This window comes from Hoplias malabaricus, chromosome 4, assembly GCF_029633855.1.
Source record: "Hoplias malabaricus isolate fHopMal1 chromosome 4, fHopMal1.hap1, whole genome shotgun sequence".
NCBI classification, from domain to species: domain Eukaryota; kingdom Metazoa; phylum Chordata; class Actinopteri; order Characiformes; family Erythrinidae; genus Hoplias; species Hoplias malabaricus.
This window is the reverse complement of record NC_089803.1, coordinates 42,771,314-42,791,732: the sequence shown is the minus strand read 5'-3', so window position 1 is coordinate 42,791,732 and position 20,419 is coordinate 42,771,314. Positions and strand designations below refer to the sequence as shown.

Sequence of the window (20,419 nt, the reverse complement as noted above, 5' to 3'; positions counted from 1 at the left end):
TATACATTTGATAAGTTACACTTAACAATTTTAAGTAAAAAATCAAACAGCACAAAACCTAGTTTATAATTACATTTAGATACAGAAGGTGCAGCACTGTAATTGTGACAGTTGTTTAAATGCTGACAGTCATGTTGATGGAATTACTGAAGAAATTATGAACAAGAAAATTATAAAGTCTAACAGCAGATATGGAGAATCACACCACTGACACTTAGTGTTTGTTTTTTGTGTAATGTTATACAGTCCGATAATTAACCGATGCTTTCAAAAATGTTTGAGCAGGTGCAAGCGCAACTGAGGGTCATAGAATAACAATTATATTATGACTAATAGTGGGTAGGTAAAAATACGATCACAATACCCAGTATTTTTACACAAGTAAAATCTTATTGACTAGAAGTAAAAACAGACAATGCCTTTTTTTTCCCCTTCCTTTCAACATATTGCACTAAATCCAATTAAACAGGACAAATTATACTTCATTGCAATAGAAAATTCAGTTGGTCTATGCTCTTAAAAACTAATGACATACACAATATGCTTAAAAAAAAGAATTGTGATGATATAATAGGGCAGCACGGTGGCGCAGCAGGTAGTGTCACAGAGCTCCAGGGACCTGGAGGTTGTGGGTTTGATTCCCACTCCGGGTGACTGTCTGTGAGGAGTTGGTGTGTTCTCCCCGTGTCCGTGTGGGTTTCCTCCGGGTGCTCCGGTTTCCTTCCACAGTCCAAAAACACACGTTAGTAGGTGGATTGGCGACTCAAAAGTGTTCGTAGGTGTGAGTGAATGTGTGTGTGTCTGTGTTGCCCTGTGAAGGACTGGCGCCCCCTCCAGTGTGTATTCCCACCTTGCGCCCAATGATTCCAGGTAGGCTCTGGACCCACCGCGACCCTGAACTGAATAAGCGGTTACAGATAATGAATGATGATATAATAGTCGTATTGCTCACCCCTCACTAATGAGTATAAACAAGAATGGGGGGAAATCACTGTGTTACATGCAAATTTAATGACTCTTTCTACAAGGTTAGCAAGTCTAACACAGATTCTCTGGGTAGGTTTTTATTTATGGGAGGCTCATGGGTTACTGCAAACATTCACACGCTTCAAAGCTTTCTTTGGTATTGCTTAATATTGTTAAATTAAAACACTTTTTTTTAATCATAGTGTAGTGTTTTCTTGTTTAACTTTTTTTGGAGTGCACGGCTCTGGAACAAGAGGCCAAGTCTTGCATAGGCATCCTATTAAGTCTTTCCCCAGTTAGGACTAAGCTATAAACAGGGATTCACAGGGAACGTAAGAAGCAACACAAACTTTGAGTTTTAGAAAGAACAAAGTGACATTCAGGGTAATGCAGCTAATTAACACAATTTGGTTTAATTTTAAAACAGACAACAGAAACCCTGAAAAACATAATGTGTCTTTTTTCAAAATAAAGAAATCCACAGTTTAGTATATTTATTCATCATCTCCTTCCAGGTGTCCACCAACTCTGTGCTTGTTGCTTCACCACAGCCTGTTTTTCTTGTGGGCTGAAATGAAGGATTGTAAGGATGGCTGTGAGTGTTTGCTGACGCCCTCTAGAGTCCTGGAGTGTGAGGAACCTGTAGATGACATTCTTAAGATATTCCAGGTTGGCTCCATCCCTGCCTTGGTCACGAATACGCTTTTCCAGCTGGGCTCGTAGCTCACCCACTTCCTCCTCATGCCTCTCACCATTAGCGATTATTTTTTCTTGTAAGTGATGTATGTCTTCCTCCAGCCGATGCTTCTGTTTGCGCAAAGCAGAAATCTCCACCTCCTTCCGGGCCAGCTGTTCAGCATACAGCAATAAAGTAGGCTCATTTGGGCCAGCGAGCCTTAGCGCCTGTGCAATGATCTCACTTTCTTCGTATGCAGAACCACCACCTTCTACATTCTCTCCATCCACTCCACTCCCCCTCTCTGCTGTGGTATCACTTACACTCTGCCTTTGGAGGCCAATCATTGCTGCGGCTCTGAGTTGTTCCAACTCAAGGTCCTTCTCTGCGAGCAAGGCCATGGTGCGGTCCCTTTGCTTGTGCATCTCCTCCTCCATACGCAAGAAGTCCTCTCTGTGCTGAGCCTCCAATTTCTCAAGCTCCTGTTTGTGGCTCTGCTGAACGGCAATAAAAGCCTGCTGACGATCCTCAAACTCACGCTTGTGCTGGGCCTCTGCCTCATCTGAGTGAATGCGCAGGTTGATGTATTTCTCTTTTAGTTCGGCCAGTTGGTCGCGGGCTTCCTCAAGTTCTTTGGCCTGATTTCCATCTTTTGTGTTCTTGTTTTTCAGTACCACCTGTGCCCGTACTTTGTATCGCTCAAACTCCTCTTTCAGCTGACGCAGCTCTTGTTGATAGTACAGCACAGAGGCCTTCTCTCCATCTGAAACTTCACCTCCCTGCCCTGAGTCTCCCTGCATCAGTTTCTCAATCTCCAAACTTTGGTCCTGAGACCTCTGTGCTGCCAACTGTAGCAGCTTCTTCACTTTCTCCAGCTTGTCTTTTAACACGTTCACATCCAAATTTGTTTCATCGATTCCAAGCTCTGAGGTGCCGGTTCTAGAGCTCGCTGCGATGGCAAGAGTCTTGTTCTCTGTGTCCAGCTGAAGGATGCGCTCCCGTAGTCTCTGAGCATTCTGTAGTTCCTTTTGCCTGGCTTTCTCACAAGCACCCAGCAGTTCTGATAGCTCAGAAACCCTTTCCTCTAGACTGGCTACTCGACCCTCCTCCAACTGTGCCTGCTCTCGCAAACACACTTCTGCATGAGCAACCTGCAGACATAAGTGTAAATATAAAATGTTGCTGCATACATCTTTAAGTTACATTGCCGTTCTCAATTTATGTAGAACAGAAAGAAGATTCTATGTGTAAAAATGGAGAAATACAACTGTACATAACATGATTCTGCATATCAAATACCATGTTATATTAAATACATCTAAACTTTATGATTATGTTCTCTTCATAATGACACAGTTATTTCAATATTTAATGTGCTGACAATATCAGTGATACGTAAGGCATAAAAAAATGTATATTTAATATATGGCCATATCACTAATTTAAGCACATTTTTAGCTGGTGATTAAAACTTATTTAGTTAAAAATCAAACTAGTTTAGTTTTTTAATGAGGTCCAAAATGAGTACATAATAACTATTAAATAAAAATATTTTAAGCCAATACCTTCTTAACCTCCTGCTGAATCTGCTGGTTAAAGAGTGCTCTGAGGTCAGCAATCTCTTGTTGCAGTTCCTCGACCCGTGGATCAGGTTTACTCCTCTCAGTCTCTGAGGCTTGCAAACTTTTCCTCAGCATCTCACACTCCTCAGCCATCTTCTTCACCTGCTCCTCATAATCAAGACCCCGGTCGGCAGCTTGCATGGTCTCAACCAGTGCTTCTCTCGCATCCTCCAGCTTGAGTTCAGCATCTTGCCTCTGGTTCCTCTCCTCCTGCAGGAGTTTTTGAAGCTCACGGAGCATGTGGGCATGGTCACCTTGCTCCTGTTCTCGTTCGTGCTGCTGTGTGATGACACGGGCCTTAGCCTCAGCAAGCTGCTCCTGTATAGCTTGGAGCTCATTCTGGTGCTGCCTGTGTGCGTCCTCCATCTTCCCCTGCAACTCCTCAAGCTCCTGCTTCATTTTACGCTTGTCTGCTTGGAAGGAAGCCTCCATTCTAGACTTTTCCTGAGTGACTGTAGCCAAGGAGTTGGTCAAAGTAGACAATTGGGTCTTGAGTTGAAATATTCGGCGGTCTGCTTCAGCTATTGCTGAAGCCAAGGGTTGCTCCATGCCAGTACTGCTGCTAGAACTAATACCACTTTCTGAGCCATTTGCTTCCTCTGAACGGTGACCTACATTAGGCCCTGCAGACCCTGGCAAAACTCCCTCTCCAGATCCACTCTGATCCTCTTCTGCAGGGTCTCCTTTTGTGCTGCTACTGGTCACGCTCGTAGGTGTGTCAACAGAAACTGCAGTATCCAAGCTGTCCTCACTATGAAGGGAACAATGATCATCCGCGAGGTCACTGGGCATAGTGCACTCTGCTTGGTTTGTGAACCCAACAGAAGATGGATCATTGCTATGCAATGTTAAATCCACCTCCTGAGACACAGTGAGGACTTTTAGACTCGCTTCCAATGCTTCTTTCTCCTTCAGTAAACTTTTATAGGCTCGTACTACATCTTTAAATCGTGTCTGATATTTGATGAGCTCCTTCTTCTGGGCCTCTATAGTATCAAGCAGTTCTTTCTTGCTTGGGCCTCCACCAAAGCTCATACCAAACTTCTCCATGGTGAGGACAACCTTACAGTGGTTTCAAAGTCAAACCTACAAAAAAAGTTGTAGAAAAGGAAGTGAAAATGTTTCAGTAACCACAATGCTGGTTGTTACAACAGAGACTTCTAAAAGTTTGGTCACTGTTAGAATAAATGCTTTAAATATGTGGTTCAGTCTTTTTCACAGAGAATCTATGCACAATTTAGTGTGTTCCCTTAAAATAAAAACTAAATTGAGTTTCACTGGCTTTATTTATATGTTATTGTTTAAGTAACAAAATGGCCAATAGATTTTCATTAAAATTAACTAAAATATAAGAAAGATATAAACAGTATTATATGAAAATAACAGCAAAATTACAAAAATTAGCCACATTGGACAATTAGCAACTAAAACCAACAAATATTTATACTAGGCGTAAAAGCCCCAAACACCTAATATTTTCTGAAATGCTCTTTATAACCTGTATCCTATGAGACAATGGTCTTCCACTAGCTGAGAGGCTGGATGTTTGCAGTTAGTCTGCATCAATTGGTCTGGATAGGCATAAACGCTTCAGACAATCAGTAAGGTTAGTGCTAAGACATTAAGAGTTTTAAACATCATAAACAGAACATTGTCATCTATGAAGAAAGTAACAAGAAGCCAGTGTAAACTGCATGACTAAATATATACAGGTTAGGCACTGAAACATTGCACAGATCCACAGATCCTTTTCAGCCTAAAGTTGAATTTAGTTCCTCAAGTTAAGTGAAGTTAATGCTATTATTAACTTCACTTAACTACTAACTATTTGAAAAGTTTAGAATACACAACGTCCTATTAGAAGAGCACGTTTATATATACACACACACACACACACACACATACATACATACATACATAAATCCTCTTCCGGAAAAAAAAAAAAAAAAAACTACTTAGATACCCTGCCCCGCAAATTAATGGGACTGGCTCCCAAGGTTTGTGATGTAATAAACCCTCGGATTCTCTGAATGTGCTCGTCTGAAACAGTCTTTGGAACACTGCAGTTTCAACTTAGCCATTGCTTATTTCACTCATGATACATCTTCTGGCAAAAAATAAAAACGTTAACTATGTACAACACTTGGGTGTTTAAAGACATCAAAAACAACAGTTTAAGGAGATGAAGAGAGAAAATGTATCAGGTTAAAATACCGTCAGGATGGTTTTGGTACTCGCAATGGGACCTCGCCATAATAATGCGGAGTATGTGCTTTTCAAACTGAATATGGCAGACTATGCTCAAACTGTTAACCGCCACCGAGCTGTTTACCTAACACCTTACTGTGACTGTTATTACCAGAGTTGGTTGTTAACTGGTTACTGCAGACTTATGCGTGGTATAAATCTGCTGCTGAACAGCAATGAAGCTGCAGCTAAAAACAAACCGACCGGGAAAGATAACAGGCCCTCAGCACAGCTCAGCCCAACAGCACCCCTCACAAACACAACCGCCGAACGGTAGACATGTCCTGTAGAGTACTCTGTTGTTTAAACACATTGCACCCGCTCCATCTGTACCTGAAAATTGAAAGTCTGTCAGCTACGTGTCATCGCCATCCTCCTCATCGTCTCTTCCTGCTTCTCTCTCACTCCCACAGGACGTGACGTACGCCACTGCCCCAACACAGTTTATATCAATAATCGACTGCCTTCGTCTCCCCTGAATAAACTGGGCTAAATCAACCACAAAGACTCGTAACAAAGTATAAGTACACGCATTTTCATTCCTTAGCCTTGGTCAGGACTGTATGTAAACATTAGGGCTGCTTGACTCCATGAATACAGGAGTCGACTCCATTCCGTAATGAGACCAGGGGAGTCGATCCAATGATTATTTTCCAAACGATTCTTGATTCTAACGATCAAAACGGTAGGTAGCAAAATAAAAGTATGGTTTGAGGTACAGGCTTTGTGATAAATGCCACAAATTAAAAGAGTTCTTGGTATATCATAGGTTACCACAAATTTTTTTTAATTAACACAGGCCATGTGTTAATTATTTTCAAGCCAACGTAATTAATTCTTAATTCCCAATGTACACTGCTCAGCCATAATAAAACTATTTACAATTGTTTACTGTCACTGTTCATTCTCTTAATTCCAATGACAGGGCAGAAGCACTTTGTAGTTCTACAGTTACAGACTGTAGTCTATCTACACTATATTGCCAAAAGTATTTTTGTGCACTGGATTATTTTGTGCACTGGAGTGCACTCATGTTGGAACAGGAAGGGACCATCCACAAACTGTTCCCACAAAGTTAGGAGCAGGATAACCCCACACCATATTCCCGTCTCCAACAAACTTTACACTTGACAAAATGCAGTCAGAGAAATACCACTCTCCAGGCAAACGCCAAACCCAGACACGTCCATCAGATTGCCAGATGGAGAAGTGTGATTTGTCACCCCAGAGAACATGTTTTCGCTTTTAATTGTGTTTGCTGATGTAAGGCTAGCTGCTCAGCCATGGAAACCCATTCCATGAAGCTCTCTATGCTAATATGAGGGCCACATTACAATTGGAGGTCTGTAGCAATTGACTCTGCAGAAAGTTGGCATCCTCTGCGCAATATGTGCCTCAGCATCCGCTGACCCCTCTCAGTCATTTTATGCAGCCTACCACTTAATTTCTCAGCTTCTGTCATTCCCAGTCGCTTCCACAGTGTTATAATACCACTGACAGTTGACTGTGGAATATTTAGTATTGAGGAAATTTCACAGCTGGACAGATGCACAACTTGCACAGGTGGCATCTTATCATGGTAACCCATTTGGACCCATTCTTTTACAAATGTTTGTAGAAGCATTCTGAATGTCTAGGTGCCACACACTTGTGGCCATGGAAATGAGGAGTTAAAGACTGTTAAAATTGGTTAGCCAAATTGACATTTTGGTCATGGGATCTAATGAAAAGCACATCAGTCCCTAATGTGTTTCTCTGCGGTTCTGTCCAAATCTGAGTGACTTACACCCACAGGACCATCACAGAGCATGATTAGGGTGGTGGCTCAGTCTCAGTGCTGCAGTAACTCTGACATGGTGGTGGTGGTGGTGTGCTATTGTGCATTACACTGGAACTTGTCGATCAGCAGTGGTCAGTGTTGCTGGAGTTTTTAAAGAATGTGTCCAGACACTGTCCACTCTGTTCAACACCTACCTCGTTGGTCCACTTTGTAGATGTCAATCAGAGACGGTAGCTAATCTGTTGCCTGTGTTGGTCATCCTAATCCTTTATTAGTGGTCACTTGATGCTGTTGGCCGGATATTTTAGGCTGGTGGACTCAGCAGTGACAATGAGGGATTTAAAATGTCCAGTCCTGCTATTTGATCCACTTGTAAAAGCACAAAAATTATTAACACACCACCACATCAGTGTTAAGTCTGTAGAACTAAAAAATACTCTTGCATATTCAGTGGAGCTGAGAGAGAGTACAGTGACTGTAGAGACAATGAAGGTGTTGTTTTGTTCTGCATATGTATTAGCATAAAATTAAATCAATGAAATTAATCTTTTCTGAATGTTCAATCCCAGTCAAGACCTATTTGAGGGTTTAAAAGAGGTATCTCCATATTCTTGTTTATTTCAGTATGAACTGTATTCTTTTGATAAATTGTATATTTTCAGTTTGCTTTGAATATTTGTGTCAGTGCAAAAACCAAACCTATAATATAAATAGAACACATCCAGACTGCGTAAAAAGCATCCTATTAGGACAGACTGTTGACATATGTCTTAAAGATGTGTGGAAAAACAGCATATTTAAGAGATTAAGAGAGATTGAATCACAATGTTTCTTGTACCAATCAATATTTCTAGTTGTCAACAATAAAAACGTATTTGTATTATGCACACTGAATGATCTCTGGATTAGGAACACCTACTTTCATTGTTCATTTTGTGACTGTTCTCCATCTGTTTCTCTGCATACTTTTATATCCCTATTTCATTCTGTTCTTCAATGGTCAGGACCACCACTGAGCAGGTATGATTTTGGTGGTGGATCATTCTCAGCGGAGATGCAAGGTAGGTGTTCCTAATTTAGTGATTGTTCAATGTATTTTACTAGCATGCTATCAAGGTATTAAGACACCATCTATTTATGTAACAAAATGCTGTCAATTATTAATGTCAATGGTAGTTAAGAGATTGTCTTTGAGTTTATTGGATTGAACTGTTCAGGCCTTATGCTAGACTCTATGAGTCTGAATCACTCCGGTCTATGAGTGACTGAACCAGTAAATGGTAAAATGGGAGAAACACCAGAAGCACAGTACTAGAGAGGGGAAAAACTATTCAGAGATTCAAAAAGGAAACAAGCGGAAGAATAACACAGGAAAATTATTTCATTTTCAGAAAACCGTTTAATTTGAATAAGTCTGTTGGTTCTAACCAGTTCCTGTTCTGAAACATTTCAACTACATACCTTCCTCTTTTCTTCCTCTACATACTGCCCCAGTGCCACTCCTGACAGATGGCCCTTAACTGAGTTTGTTATGCCACTATTATGAGTCTTGGCCTTACATTTAAAAAATATGCTGGTTTGCATGCTGCGAGTACTTCACATCTGACTACACTCTTCTACTCTAGTGATTATATTGTGTGATTATATTAAACCCCACTTAAATCAATGTTGTCATATCATGTGCTTCTGAACTGATTTAAATTTAGTTTCCTTTACAAAAAAGACAGGAAAGTGAAACAGGATATTATTGATCAATATATTTTGCTGCCTATTGGTGCAGTGTATATCATCAGTGTTGAGAATGCATCCTAAAATGTAATTTTGAAAGTTTTGAGAAAGAAGCCTTTTGTCTGGGATATATCACAAAAAATGCTTAGCATGACAAGGTCAAAAACAGTCCAACAATTATGCAAATTTGTTTATATATTAAATATTTATTCAACATAATTCCAAACCAACCTCCCTGCGCATGGGCTCAGTACAGTTAATTAAACACATCACAGGTGCTTCTAGTACTGACTCTCTTAGGATAAACTTGTAACATGCTTACTTCTTCCAGCTAGCTATTTGCATTTACAATAATGCTTAACTCAAAAATGATCAATTAGCAAAATGTGATATCAAATATTAAAAAGTCCCCACAAAAAAAAAAGTTAATTTATTTGTCATTCCTTTTCATTATCTGTAACTGTGTATCCAGTTCAGGGGTGGGTCCGGACCCTACCCAGAATCACTGAATGCAAGGCGGGAGCACTCTAATCAGGGTGTTTATTAGATTGCGCATAGTCCATTAATGTGTAATTCCATGACATTGTTAGACATTCACAGGTTCCCGTTGGTTGTTCTGCCGTTTCACTACAAATACTTTCTGACCAGAGATCGTCACTGCATAAACATAGTCCTCAAACATCACTGTGGACAAAATTAAACAAATATCATTGTTATTATTTGTTTACCTTTGTACAGACCAAAAAAAAAAAAAACCCACAACAATATAACTGATCAGAAGATATATCGGCTTGTGTTACTGCAGGGTGAATATTGAATATTTTATATTTGAAAAAAATCTAAAAGTTGTTAAAAGAGCATGTTTTAACTTTTTACATATGTGAAGGATAATGTATACATTATCTGTATACATTTATAACACAATGATGGACATGAAAATCAGCTTTGTACTTTTAGGGTATATTTACATTGTAAACTGGAGGACTAAAAATATATCCCTTTTTTCACCCCTAAAGGTAAAAGTGGTCCCTCTGGAGACACAATCTCTTACCTGACATGCGTTTGAAGGGTGGCTCTGCTGCACCATGAAGCCTAAAGCGACAAGCTGTACGAACCATCTGCATGATCACTCCTGCAGTGTGTTCATCATTCTCCAGCTCTCCTGAAGACTGGCCGACAACACAAAGAACCACCTGTGAATTCTCAGAATTCAAATTCTACAAAAGTAATTCTAAAAACAAGCCCTGTCCCATTATTATACTTGTAACCTTGCACCCCATGTTTGCTCTGTACCCATTTAGATATACAAGGCTGTAAAGAGTAAACACTTACTGCAAGCACTCCATCCTCACTGATTACCAGGTATCCAATCTGATCAGGGATCCTCTCCAAACCCTGTGTAAGGGCTGTGGTCTTCCATGAGGAAAAAAGAGGAGAGCGACAGATAATTTGTGTGTGAGTGAGTGAGAGGCAGAGAGAGAGAGAGAGAGAGACGTAGACCATGGGCATTCTGGTTTTTGTTGTACTTTATGGGCTCTAACACATTTATCAAGAGCTTAAACTTCAGAAGATTTAACTTAGGAACAGGAAGACACTGAATAGGTTAACTAAAGACATAAAGTACAAATAGTATTCCATAAAAAAGTGGGACTTCTCATTTAATGTAACTTAAGAGCTAAGTTGAGGACTGTCCAATAGAAATGTGGACGTTGATCTTAACTTATCTGGCTAAATGAGAAATTCTTTGTGAAATACCCTCCTGGAGTTAATAAAATGTTCACAACGAGCAGCTGAAACATCACACAATACATCTGATACACAGTCGAAAGCACTTTGAGCCCAGAGAATTCACGGACCCCTGCCCAGTGACAGTCACAGAATGAAGTACATAAAGAGTAAAATACATACCATTTTATCTGCTCTCTGCGGCTGAGACGAAGAAAAGCCTTTACTGATTACTTTGAGCTGTATCCCTCACGTGATGGTAGAGCTCTCTTCTACAACCGAGAATAACCACAGCGCCATCTGCTGACTGAGAGTAATAATAATGACGGTGAAAAAGATAGTTAAATCCATTCATCCTTATTTCATAATTTTTTTATCTATATTCTAGGCAATTTTTCAATTTCTGCCCTTTGAGATAGATATATGAATACTATATAAATACCGTATATTATTTTTACACACACAGTTGAGTAATTGAGTGCTTAAATAATCCAGCAGAAGGAGCACTCACGATCAGCGTTAGAGTCAGTCACCGGGAGAAATACATTCCTCGAGGGTAAGGCTCAAACGGCTCCTTGCTCCCTCTGTAGTGCACTCTCAGGGAAGTGCGGCTTCTATGCCCAAGACACTGAGCTAAATGTCGAACATAAGGTCATTTACCGTCAGCCATACACCTGCATGTTTATACCCGGAAACTGGGCCAAATGCGGTTGCAGAAGCTGCAGTTTAATTCCCTCCGCGGTGTAGTGTGTAGGGTACGTGAAGTGATTTGGAACAGAGCCCTAACTCAGGCCTGAGAGGAGCTCAGCTGACAGGAGCATGTGACCCGGAGAGGAGACAGAAACAGATCAGCCACTGCTTCTTTTGGCATTTGTGTGTAACATTTGTGTGTTTAGCCTAAACTTGGGGTCGATGGCGGGCCGGGGGAAGCTGATCGCCGTGATCGGAGATGAAGACACCTGTACCGGGTTCCTGCTCGGGGGAATCGGGGAACTCAACAAGAACCGAAAACCCAACTTCTTAGTGGTGGAGAAGGACACCAGCGTCACAGAGATTGAGGAGACCTTCAAGTACGTGCTTCCCACTACACACAAACACACGGATCTTAGACAAAGTGTAACCTAAGCGTCGTGATTTTCAACTGTTAATCTCCTCGGATGACTCGCAAGTCAGTCAGCGAGGCTAGCGCGGCTTTACTGTGGGTACAGAGCAGGACTTATACATAAAGGCCTTTCCTCTCATAGTATTAGCTAACCGAACACACACATACGAGCCGTTAGGAAAACACTGCAGCGTGCGTCGACAGTATACTTGGCAGAAGAGTAGTGGTTTAAATATAAAATGGCCACAGTCTCAGCGCAGCCCCCTCAGAGCGAAAGAGGCTGCTTCACACTAGACTTCCTTAAAAAAGGAATTGCACCTAATTTCGTAACCCGGGTCACTCAGAGTGGTTTGATGTACAGAAATATGCAGAATTGAATATCCTTACAGTGTCTCGGTAATAGGAACCAGAGATCACAATATGAGTGTCTAAACGTACAGCTATGTTATCACTATCCAGAACGAATGGTGGAACATAAAAACACTATACACACACACACAGTGAGTCCAGAACCTACCCGGAATCACTGTGCGCAAGGTGGGGGGACACCATGAAGGCGTCAGTCCATTACTGGGTGACACACACTCACACCTACGGACACTTTTGAGTCAGCAATCCACTTCCCAGCATGTGTTTTTGGACCGTGGGAGGAGACCGGAACACCCGGAGGAAACCCACGGGGAGAACACACGAAACTTGATCAGAAATCATTATAGACTTAATAATTTGCAAAGATGACACTGACCTTTTGTTGGGCTTATCGTCTCATAAGGGCCAGAATAAAATGCTGCACCATTTAGAGCAGAATGGAAATTTGAATAAGGATCTGGCATATAAGAATGATCAGATATTCCCTCTAGATGCTTACTTTTGTTGACAAGTGTATATGACCAAAAAAAAAAAAAAATCATAAAACTATGTGAAATGCTGGTCTAAGATTTAAGATCTTTTAGTCTTTGTGTGGGTTTTATGTCTGAAGTCTTTTTTTTTTTTTTTGTTCATTGAAACAGGAGTTTCCTGGCTCGGAGTGACATCGGGATCATCCTCATTAACCAGTTCATTGCAGAGATGATTCGCCATGCCATTGATGCTCATATGCAGTCCATCCCAGCTGTGCTGGAAATCCCCTCCAAAGAGCATCCATATGATGCCTCCAAGGACTCCATCCTGCGCAGAGCTAAGGGCATGTTCTCTGCAGACGATTTCCGATAAAGCCAGAGTCTTTGGTTCCCTCGTGGAAGGGGAAAGCTGAGGGAGCTTGGTGGATATATTTGCTGTTATCAGGCACCTGATTAACAAGCAGATGATAATCTGTTGGTTTTCACTGGGTTCCTCTCCCACACCTTGCTTGAGCTAGGTTACGTCTTGAATACTTGTGTAAGTGTTGTTATTGTGAATGTTATTCATCGTCTCTGTCATATGTTTGAAGAACGGAAATATATTTACCAATGCTCACCTTTTGATTCTGTGATTGAGTTGTAATTTTTCTCTTGATGTTTATTCCTGTTTATTATTGAATTATTTGAATGAAATATGTAAAGTTGTGTACGTTTATATTATGCACAATGAACATTCCTCATTGATTAAATATAACCCCTAGATTTAAATTAGTTATTTTTAAATATGAAAGTGCTGTAATAATAGTACTATTATAATGATGCATAAAGTGTCATTTTATTTTGAGTAACAATGCAAACTGGCTTTCTGTTCAAACAATTGTGTGTTAACTTATTTGTTGGGAACTACAAGGACGTTTTCCCATGTACATTAAAGAATAATCAAATCTGTTCTCCTGCTATTGTTTTATGGTTTATATTCATATGAAATATTACAGTATATGTGTATACAATAATTACAGGGCCTCAGACTCTAACAGGCATCTAACACTATCATTGAGAAAACAGTTTGTACTCAGCGTTGCCACAAACATTGCACAACTCTCTCTGGCCTTGCTGTTTCCCCATTACTCAACATGATGCTAGCCCATGTCAGTGTCTGTTGCCTAACATAACAGAACTCAACTGTTAAGAGTCCTCCTCAGTAAGAGGGTGTCGAGTAGCATTATAACAGCCTGAAGTAATGACACACATGTCTCGGAGGAAAGAGCATTGTGTGTTTGGGAAGAAAGCAGTAGCGTGTGGAATTGGCAGTGATTACAAATTGGAGGAAAACCAAGTAAAAACATACAAAGAAACTAATTATCAAGTGATTTTACACATAACATAATACAAATACCATACACCACGCTAACTAATCAGGATAATGCCCTTGGTGGATACCAACCAGATAATGGCATTAAAAAATACATAAAGAAAAACAAGCTAGGAGGAATGTCTCTTTCTGTAAAATTATGTATGTAGGCGCCAGACTTTCCTGGAAATAACTAGACAGATTGTGTGAGGGTCACATGTATATTACTCACTGTTGCACAAACTTAGTTTGGGAACTTTGTGATTCAACAATTTGTACAACGCTAGCAGAGCTTTAAATATAGGATTGGGTACTGTAACATTTTTAATCGAATATAAGTGTTGTTAAAGTCATTAAGCCTAATCTGTGTCAAGACAAAAGGGTTTAGTGGTTGTTTAAATTTGAAAGCATTTTCGAACCATGTCCAGGATTAAAGTCACAAACAGAAGCAACATGCATGATAGTAATGCACTTTATAGAACTCAAAACGTTTGATGTAATGTCTATCTTGGAAGGGAACGCTATTATACTGTATGTGTGCTAAAAGTGAATGTTACCTGCCACATTTTGCTTTAGTGGTCCACATCTGTGGATTATCCGTGGTCAGTAAGGTGGGTACGAAAAACATATAATATGGCACATAAACTAATAGAGTACATAAATGAACAAAGACTGGTCACGCCGTTGTATGCTTAGCTGAACCTATGTGTGCTTTCAGGTCCTTTACATCTTTATTTGCTACACAAAACATGGGCATTTCTTTTTTAATTAATCCGAGAACTTACATTTGCGTTTCGGCATAGCTGCTCGAGATGAGGGTAGGTATATGAGCTTTGCCTGACGTAAACAAGGACTACTGACGTGCAGACTGACCAATTAAATGAGAAGGTTATCGACCAATAACGGTAGCTCTACAGTCAGAAGGTTTTAGGCAACTTCACACGCCCCTTCTCACTCAAGCGAACCAATCGGAGTAGGGGGGCGGGACTAGTTTGTGAACGAAACACTTCTCGAACTTCCCGGACATTTTTTTAAGTCTAAAAAAGAGCACATGTCCGGGTAAAAGAGGACTTCTGGTCACCCTACATTTATGTTTCCTGAAGACTTCTTTCCTACATATTTTGGTGTCTCCGTGCTTTAACACAAAAACTAAAATCTGTGAAACACTATCAATTATTATGGAATTATGTGTATTAAGTGGTAATGCATTCATTGTGGCAACAGCTTCCAGTTCTGCAAAGTCTTAATATTATAAGTTGGTAGATTGTACTGAAGATCTGATGGCATTTAGCCATGACAGCATTAGTGAGGTCAGATACTGATGGTGAATAATTAATCCTGGAAACACCTTTAAATCATCCTGAAGGCACTGAATTGTGCTCCATCACTCCAGCAAAAAGAGTTCCACTGACCTACTGAGGATGTGTCTGTCAACCAATAGTAACAACAGCCAGCCAATAGTAGACATGTTTAGTAACTGACAAAATATCCTACTTGGGGTAGGACTTTTAACACATTTGGACATTTAATATTAATACCATTAAATACACTTATTTTAAAATGGTAATATTTTATTTCTACTTAAGTATGTTGATGAGGAAATGCTTCAAAGTAGGCACTATAATTTATTTGCTTATTTTCTGCTAGTCTTACTTGAGTATGGATTTAGGCTTCTCTATCTAGCTTTGTATACTCAATCACCCTCTTGGATCACCCATCTTCCAGTACAAGTGACTGTTCTCACTAGTAAAAACGCAGTGTTTTAGAGTGTGTTCTCTGAATAAGTAAAACTCCACATGAAACATGAAAGCTGTAATCTGAGAGAACAAAGTCACAGGAACAACTGCTTCTTTTATTTTTTATTTTTTGGAAAGTGGGATATATCTCAACAGCAAAAGCAACAAGAGACCAAGGCCATTCACACAGAGCAGGAAAGGAACACACTTGAACCCTATGTGTGTATGTGTTTATATAGCTGTTTAACAGTGAGGCACTGGACATGATTTATTGCATACTGCTCTCATTGTGAGTGACCAAGAATGTCCACAACACAACCAGATTGATTTATCTGGCCTAATGTTTTTTTGTCCTTGTCTCTTACTGTATCTATAATAAAAACACAAACCAAATCTGTGAGAACCATCCCCTTAGATGGCCCTCAACGTCAAACTTAAGCAAAGGAGATAAGAAGGCATTGTTGAAATTAGGGAGTAATAATAGTGTATAAATGGATTGCAGTTGTCTGATCCAATCTCATTTCTTTTCCAAGTGTCCAGCATGCTGCCCGCCTGGTCTGTTAGCCTGCTGCTCCTGGGCTCTGTTCTTGGATCGCCCTTCCACCGTAATCAGACCCAGAGCAGTACAAGGTAAGACTCCAGTAGATACAATAATACCTGCATAATACTACATATCTCTGGGGTTTGTATTTTGGAGCATGACCTGATTAAAGTTAGTCTATGTTTTTTATTCTTTCCTGTAGTAGTGATGATAATTTACCTACCGATACAGTAGACCCAAAAAACAACTCTTCCAGCTCTACTGTGTAAGTACAGAGCTCTGCGAGTTACATCCATGCTTGGATAATTACAGACAGATGACCTTGGCCAGTACAATATGTTTTACTGTTTATTATCGGCTATTTACTATGGCTTCCTTATCTTCCTAATATGAAATCTATAGTATTATATAATGAAAAAAATAAATAAAATCTTAGCTTGATACACCAAAATCTCAAGTAAACATGTAGCTGCAACCTTCAAGGTTTTTACATTTCAGCCAATGAAAACTGACACCTCAGCCAATTAGGATAAATGCACCATGTGTTTCTAAGCCTTTCTTCCAAATCACTAAAGGTTTTAAGTTGCAGAAGTGTGTAGAAGAATCCTAAACCAAAACATATGTAAAAGATTTGTGCTTCTTTCCATTTAGAGGTGATGGTGATAATATACATCCTGATCCAATAAACTCAATGAGCAACTCTTCCAACTCTACATTGTAAGTACAAAGCTGTGTGAGTGACATTCTTACTTAGATTTTAACAGAGAAATGACCTTGGCCGGTACAATATATTCAATATGTTTACCACTGGCTATTCACAATTGGCTGTTATCCAAGGACTCCTAAGTTTTGTTAATATATCACCCAAAATCTTCTGCTGGGTCTTTATAAACGGTAAAAACACATGCAGTAACACTCTTAACACTTTCTACATTTTCTACATTTTAATGATATTGGCCAAAGGTAATTACCAAGAAATAAATGTTTTTAAAGAATTTCTTCAAAAGCCCCACAGAACTGCATTTGGTGTAGTATGGGGTTTCTGACATGTAAATGATGTGGCTGAGAAAGTTTGTTGCTGCCAAGGTGTAGTTATCAATAAAAATGACAATAAGGATTTTTTTTCTCATTCCTTTTAGTTTCAGAGGAAGTGCTTGAGTGTATTTCATAGGGATAATTTAGCAACTGTGAAATAATGTGGAAGAAAAATGCAGAGAAAAAGACTGTCAATGTTACAGACACCCTGCAGGAAATTATGTCATGGCAATAAAATATACATAATACACAATACCAGTCAATATAGCTAAAATACTATGATACTTTTAACATTATTTAATTTGTTCCATATTTCATTTTTCAAGTCCAATATTCTCACTTATTTTTCTCAGAAAGAGCAAAATTATCTGCCAATAATATATCTGTCAGATAATTTCCCTCAATCACTTACTAAAGACAAGAAAACATTGGAGAATTGGAGTAAATAATTGGAGAAATTGAAGGTTCAAAGCTTAAAATTCAAGGTTTATACATGTACACTGTACATTTCTTGCAGTTAGCAAGCTTGGCTGGCAGTCCTTTTTTTTTTCTGTGACAGACAAAACAAAATATTATCGCTCTCCAATTAAAAAAATGTATCTCCAAAATAGCTTTATAACTTTACAGGAGAGGGAAAAAACATAAAATTTCAATTGACATCTATGTTAAAAGATTTTATTACAAAACTTAAGACATTATTGGCAGCACAGGATGAGCAATAGACAATAGTCAGTAGATTAGTCATGGTAGGGACTTTCAATGATGAATAAGTGGATAATTTACTATCATCTGCAGCATTGTGCATTATTCGTTTTGTGTTGTATAAATAAGTGCAGCATGCCCATTATATGTTATTCTACTGAATGTACAATAAAGTGCAGTGTGTGAGTTATGAATGTGCAAGATGCATGCATTAATATCATGCAAATTATTATCCAGTTCAACACACAAATATTCCACATTATTATAAAGTAGCCACTTAGGTTGCAGGAAGATTTCATGTTGAAAGGATTAAAGGAAATGCTCTAAAATTATTTGAGGAAAATACCCTTTATTATTACTGTCCATTATAATGTGAGAAAATTTGCTTTCTCAAGCAAAGTTACTGTTTTGCATTTATGTTTTTGGACAATGATGTCTAGTTCACTGATGCATATGGTTGCTTTTTTCACAGCGTGTGTAAGGATGAGTCCTGCAAATCTCCCAGGAACTTAACTGATCTTCAGATGCCAGAGTGAGTACTTCCAGTTCTGCTGGATGAAATACTTCTAATACCAAGAGGAATGGTTTTTATATTTTTGGATACAATGTAAAAAATGTACAGGAAAACAGGAAGCAGTTTATGTGTGTAGCCTAAATAAAAGAAGCTGAAAATTGGAAAAAGAAAACCAAGAAGTCTCTGTTTAGATATTGTAATTATACAATTGTAAGATTAATGTAAAAAACTTAATACATTTCCCCCCAAATTTTATTTTCTACATCATTTGAACACAGCAGATGTTCTTAAATACTGTGTTAAACTTTGATGAGGAAGAGACCAAATAGAAATGCTCCAAAGTGAATACAAAATGTATCTCTTTATCGCTCCTTAATGTATAAGTTTGTTCTTGTTTTCTCCTGTTTTTTTAAGCAATATTAATAAACAAATATTTCAGAATAATGTATTTGTAATAGTGTTATAGTGGGACCGTAGTATATAGAAGTTAATAAACAGCCACAATATTAAAAGAGGAGTGTTAGTAATGTAATAATAAATATACAGAACATATCGTTTTCTTACTAGAATGGTTTCTCGCTTTGTGACCTATAGAAGCGTAAATAGTTTTGAAATGTAATTGTTTATTAGGACTTGGTTTGAACCTTTTTTAATAGATAGCTGTAATAGCTGTTATCTTTGCAGCCTGTGCAGACAAATTAGAGAAAGCTGGTTCAAAAATGTCATTTGAAATGCCAACTCCTTAATGAGAAATATTTCCACAGTGGCCTTTTCACACAGTCGATGCACAACCCTTCAATTATCTCAGAGAGTGGAGCATGCTGTTCATAAACACATACACACACAAACATGCATATGCGCATGTGCACGCATGCTGCTCTTAAACCAGAAGTAAGCAATACATCATATCCATATACGGAGGAGTCTCCAGATTTTATTCTATTTATATATTATATATAAATAAATAAATATATATATATATATATATATATATATATATATATATATATATATATATATATATATATATATATATTAAATATGCATATTTATTTATTTTATTTAGTGTATTCTTTGTTGAATTACATTAATAGAAGAAACTACACTAAAACATGTTTTTATGTGTGTTATTTATTGGCAGACAAGTACCAAAACCCACCCAATTACGGTGAGTGTTACTGTTTTGTAACAACGGGTTTTGTTTAAAGTTGGGGTGATTTTCTGAAAATCAGTAAATTTAAACCAATTCCAAACAAAAGGTCCCTCCCCCTACATTCAACCCTTCTTCCAAAGCCACTTCCCAAAAACACAGGGACACTATGGATTGATAAATCACACAGAGAGGTGTGCAGTGTTCACACTGGTTTCATACAGTCTTAAAAATGTTGGTGCTTCAAATGATTCTTTGAGTAATGCCATGGAAGAAACACTTTTGGTTTCATAAAGAACCAGTTTTTTAATACCTTTAAATAGGTAAAGAACCTTAAGATAGAGTGATGTACTTTTAAACCTTTAAAAGTTTCTTATCCTTTAAAAGGATATCATACTCATATATCTCTTTAAAAACATGGTTCTTCATGGAACACAATGGTTCTTCTATAGCATCACTCAAAAAACCCATTGATTACTTTTAAGAGTGTACCATTTCTTTTTATTAGAAGTCAATTTTAAGCAAACGATGACAAATAAACATTAATGGTTTTTTTTGGAGTGCTGTGTGTCTAAGCTTTAATCCTGTCACTGAGAGGTCAACAGTTTGATCCCTAGTGATTCCTCAGTAGTCTGAGGCTGGGAATCCAAGAGATAACATATTGCTCTGATTGGTGAGTGGGATGATACTCCTTTTTTTCTAATC

At 38.7% G+C, this 20,419-nt stretch overlaps 3 protein-coding genes across 5 annotated transcripts; 1 reads left to right on the top strand and 2 right to left on the bottom strand.

The window, feature by feature from the left end:
- Nucleotides 1-11: 11 nt before the first annotated feature.
- Nucleotides 12-6,075, bottom strand: gcc1 (GRIP and coiled-coil domain containing 1). 2 transcript variants are annotated; one of them, XM_066669481.1, is made up of 3 exons: nucleotides 5,479-5,815; nucleotides 3,208-4,350; nucleotides 12-2,793 (listed from the first exon to the last, which is right to left on the bottom strand). In XM_066669481.1, exons 2-3 carry the CDS (start codon nucleotides 4,312-4,314, stop codon nucleotides 1,468-1,470), a joined length of 2,433 nt encoding a protein of 810 aa, XP_066525578.1. In that variant the 5' UTR covers nucleotides 4,315-4,350; nucleotides 5,479-5,815; the 3' UTR covers nucleotides 12-1,467. The 2 variants fall into 2 exon arrangements, with proteins under 2 accessions (XP_066525578.1, XP_066525577.1); XM_066669480.1 differs by lacking the exon at nucleotides 5,479-5,815 and adding an exon at nucleotides 5,845-6,075 and having other exon boundaries at nucleotides 13-2,793.
- A 3,160-nt stretch (nucleotides 6,076-9,235) lies between these two features.
- On the bottom strand, nucleotides 9,236-11,380 carry lamtor4 (late endosomal/lysosomal adaptor, MAPK and MTOR activator 4). Of its 2 annotated transcripts, none has more exons than XM_066668424.1 (5): nucleotides 11,256-11,380; nucleotides 10,928-11,051; nucleotides 10,352-10,432; nucleotides 10,071-10,212; nucleotides 9,236-9,703 (listed from the first exon to the last, which is right to left on the bottom strand). In XM_066668424.1, the coding sequence occupies exons 2-5, from the start codon at nucleotides 10,928-10,930 to the stop codon at nucleotides 9,606-9,608; spliced, it is 324 nt and encodes a 107-aa protein (XP_066524521.1). In that variant the 5' UTR covers nucleotides 10,931-11,051; nucleotides 11,256-11,380; the 3' UTR covers nucleotides 9,236-9,605. The 2 variants fall into 2 exon arrangements, with proteins under 2 accessions (XP_066524521.1, XP_066524522.1); XM_066668425.1 differs by having other exon boundaries at nucleotides 10,071-10,188; nucleotides 11,256-11,365.
- Nucleotides 11,381-11,488: 108 nt separating this feature from the next.
- On the top strand, nucleotides 11,489-13,627 carry atp6v1f (ATPase H+ transporting V1 subunit F). Its single transcript, XM_066668423.1, has 2 exons — nucleotides 11,489-11,814; nucleotides 12,857-13,627. The coding sequence occupies exons 1-2, from the start codon at nucleotides 11,657-11,659 to the stop codon at nucleotides 13,056-13,058; spliced, it is 360 nt and encodes a 119-aa protein (XP_066524520.1). The 5' UTR covers nucleotides 11,489-11,656; the 3' UTR covers nucleotides 13,059-13,627.
- Nucleotides 13,628-20,419: the final 6,792 nt, after the last annotated feature.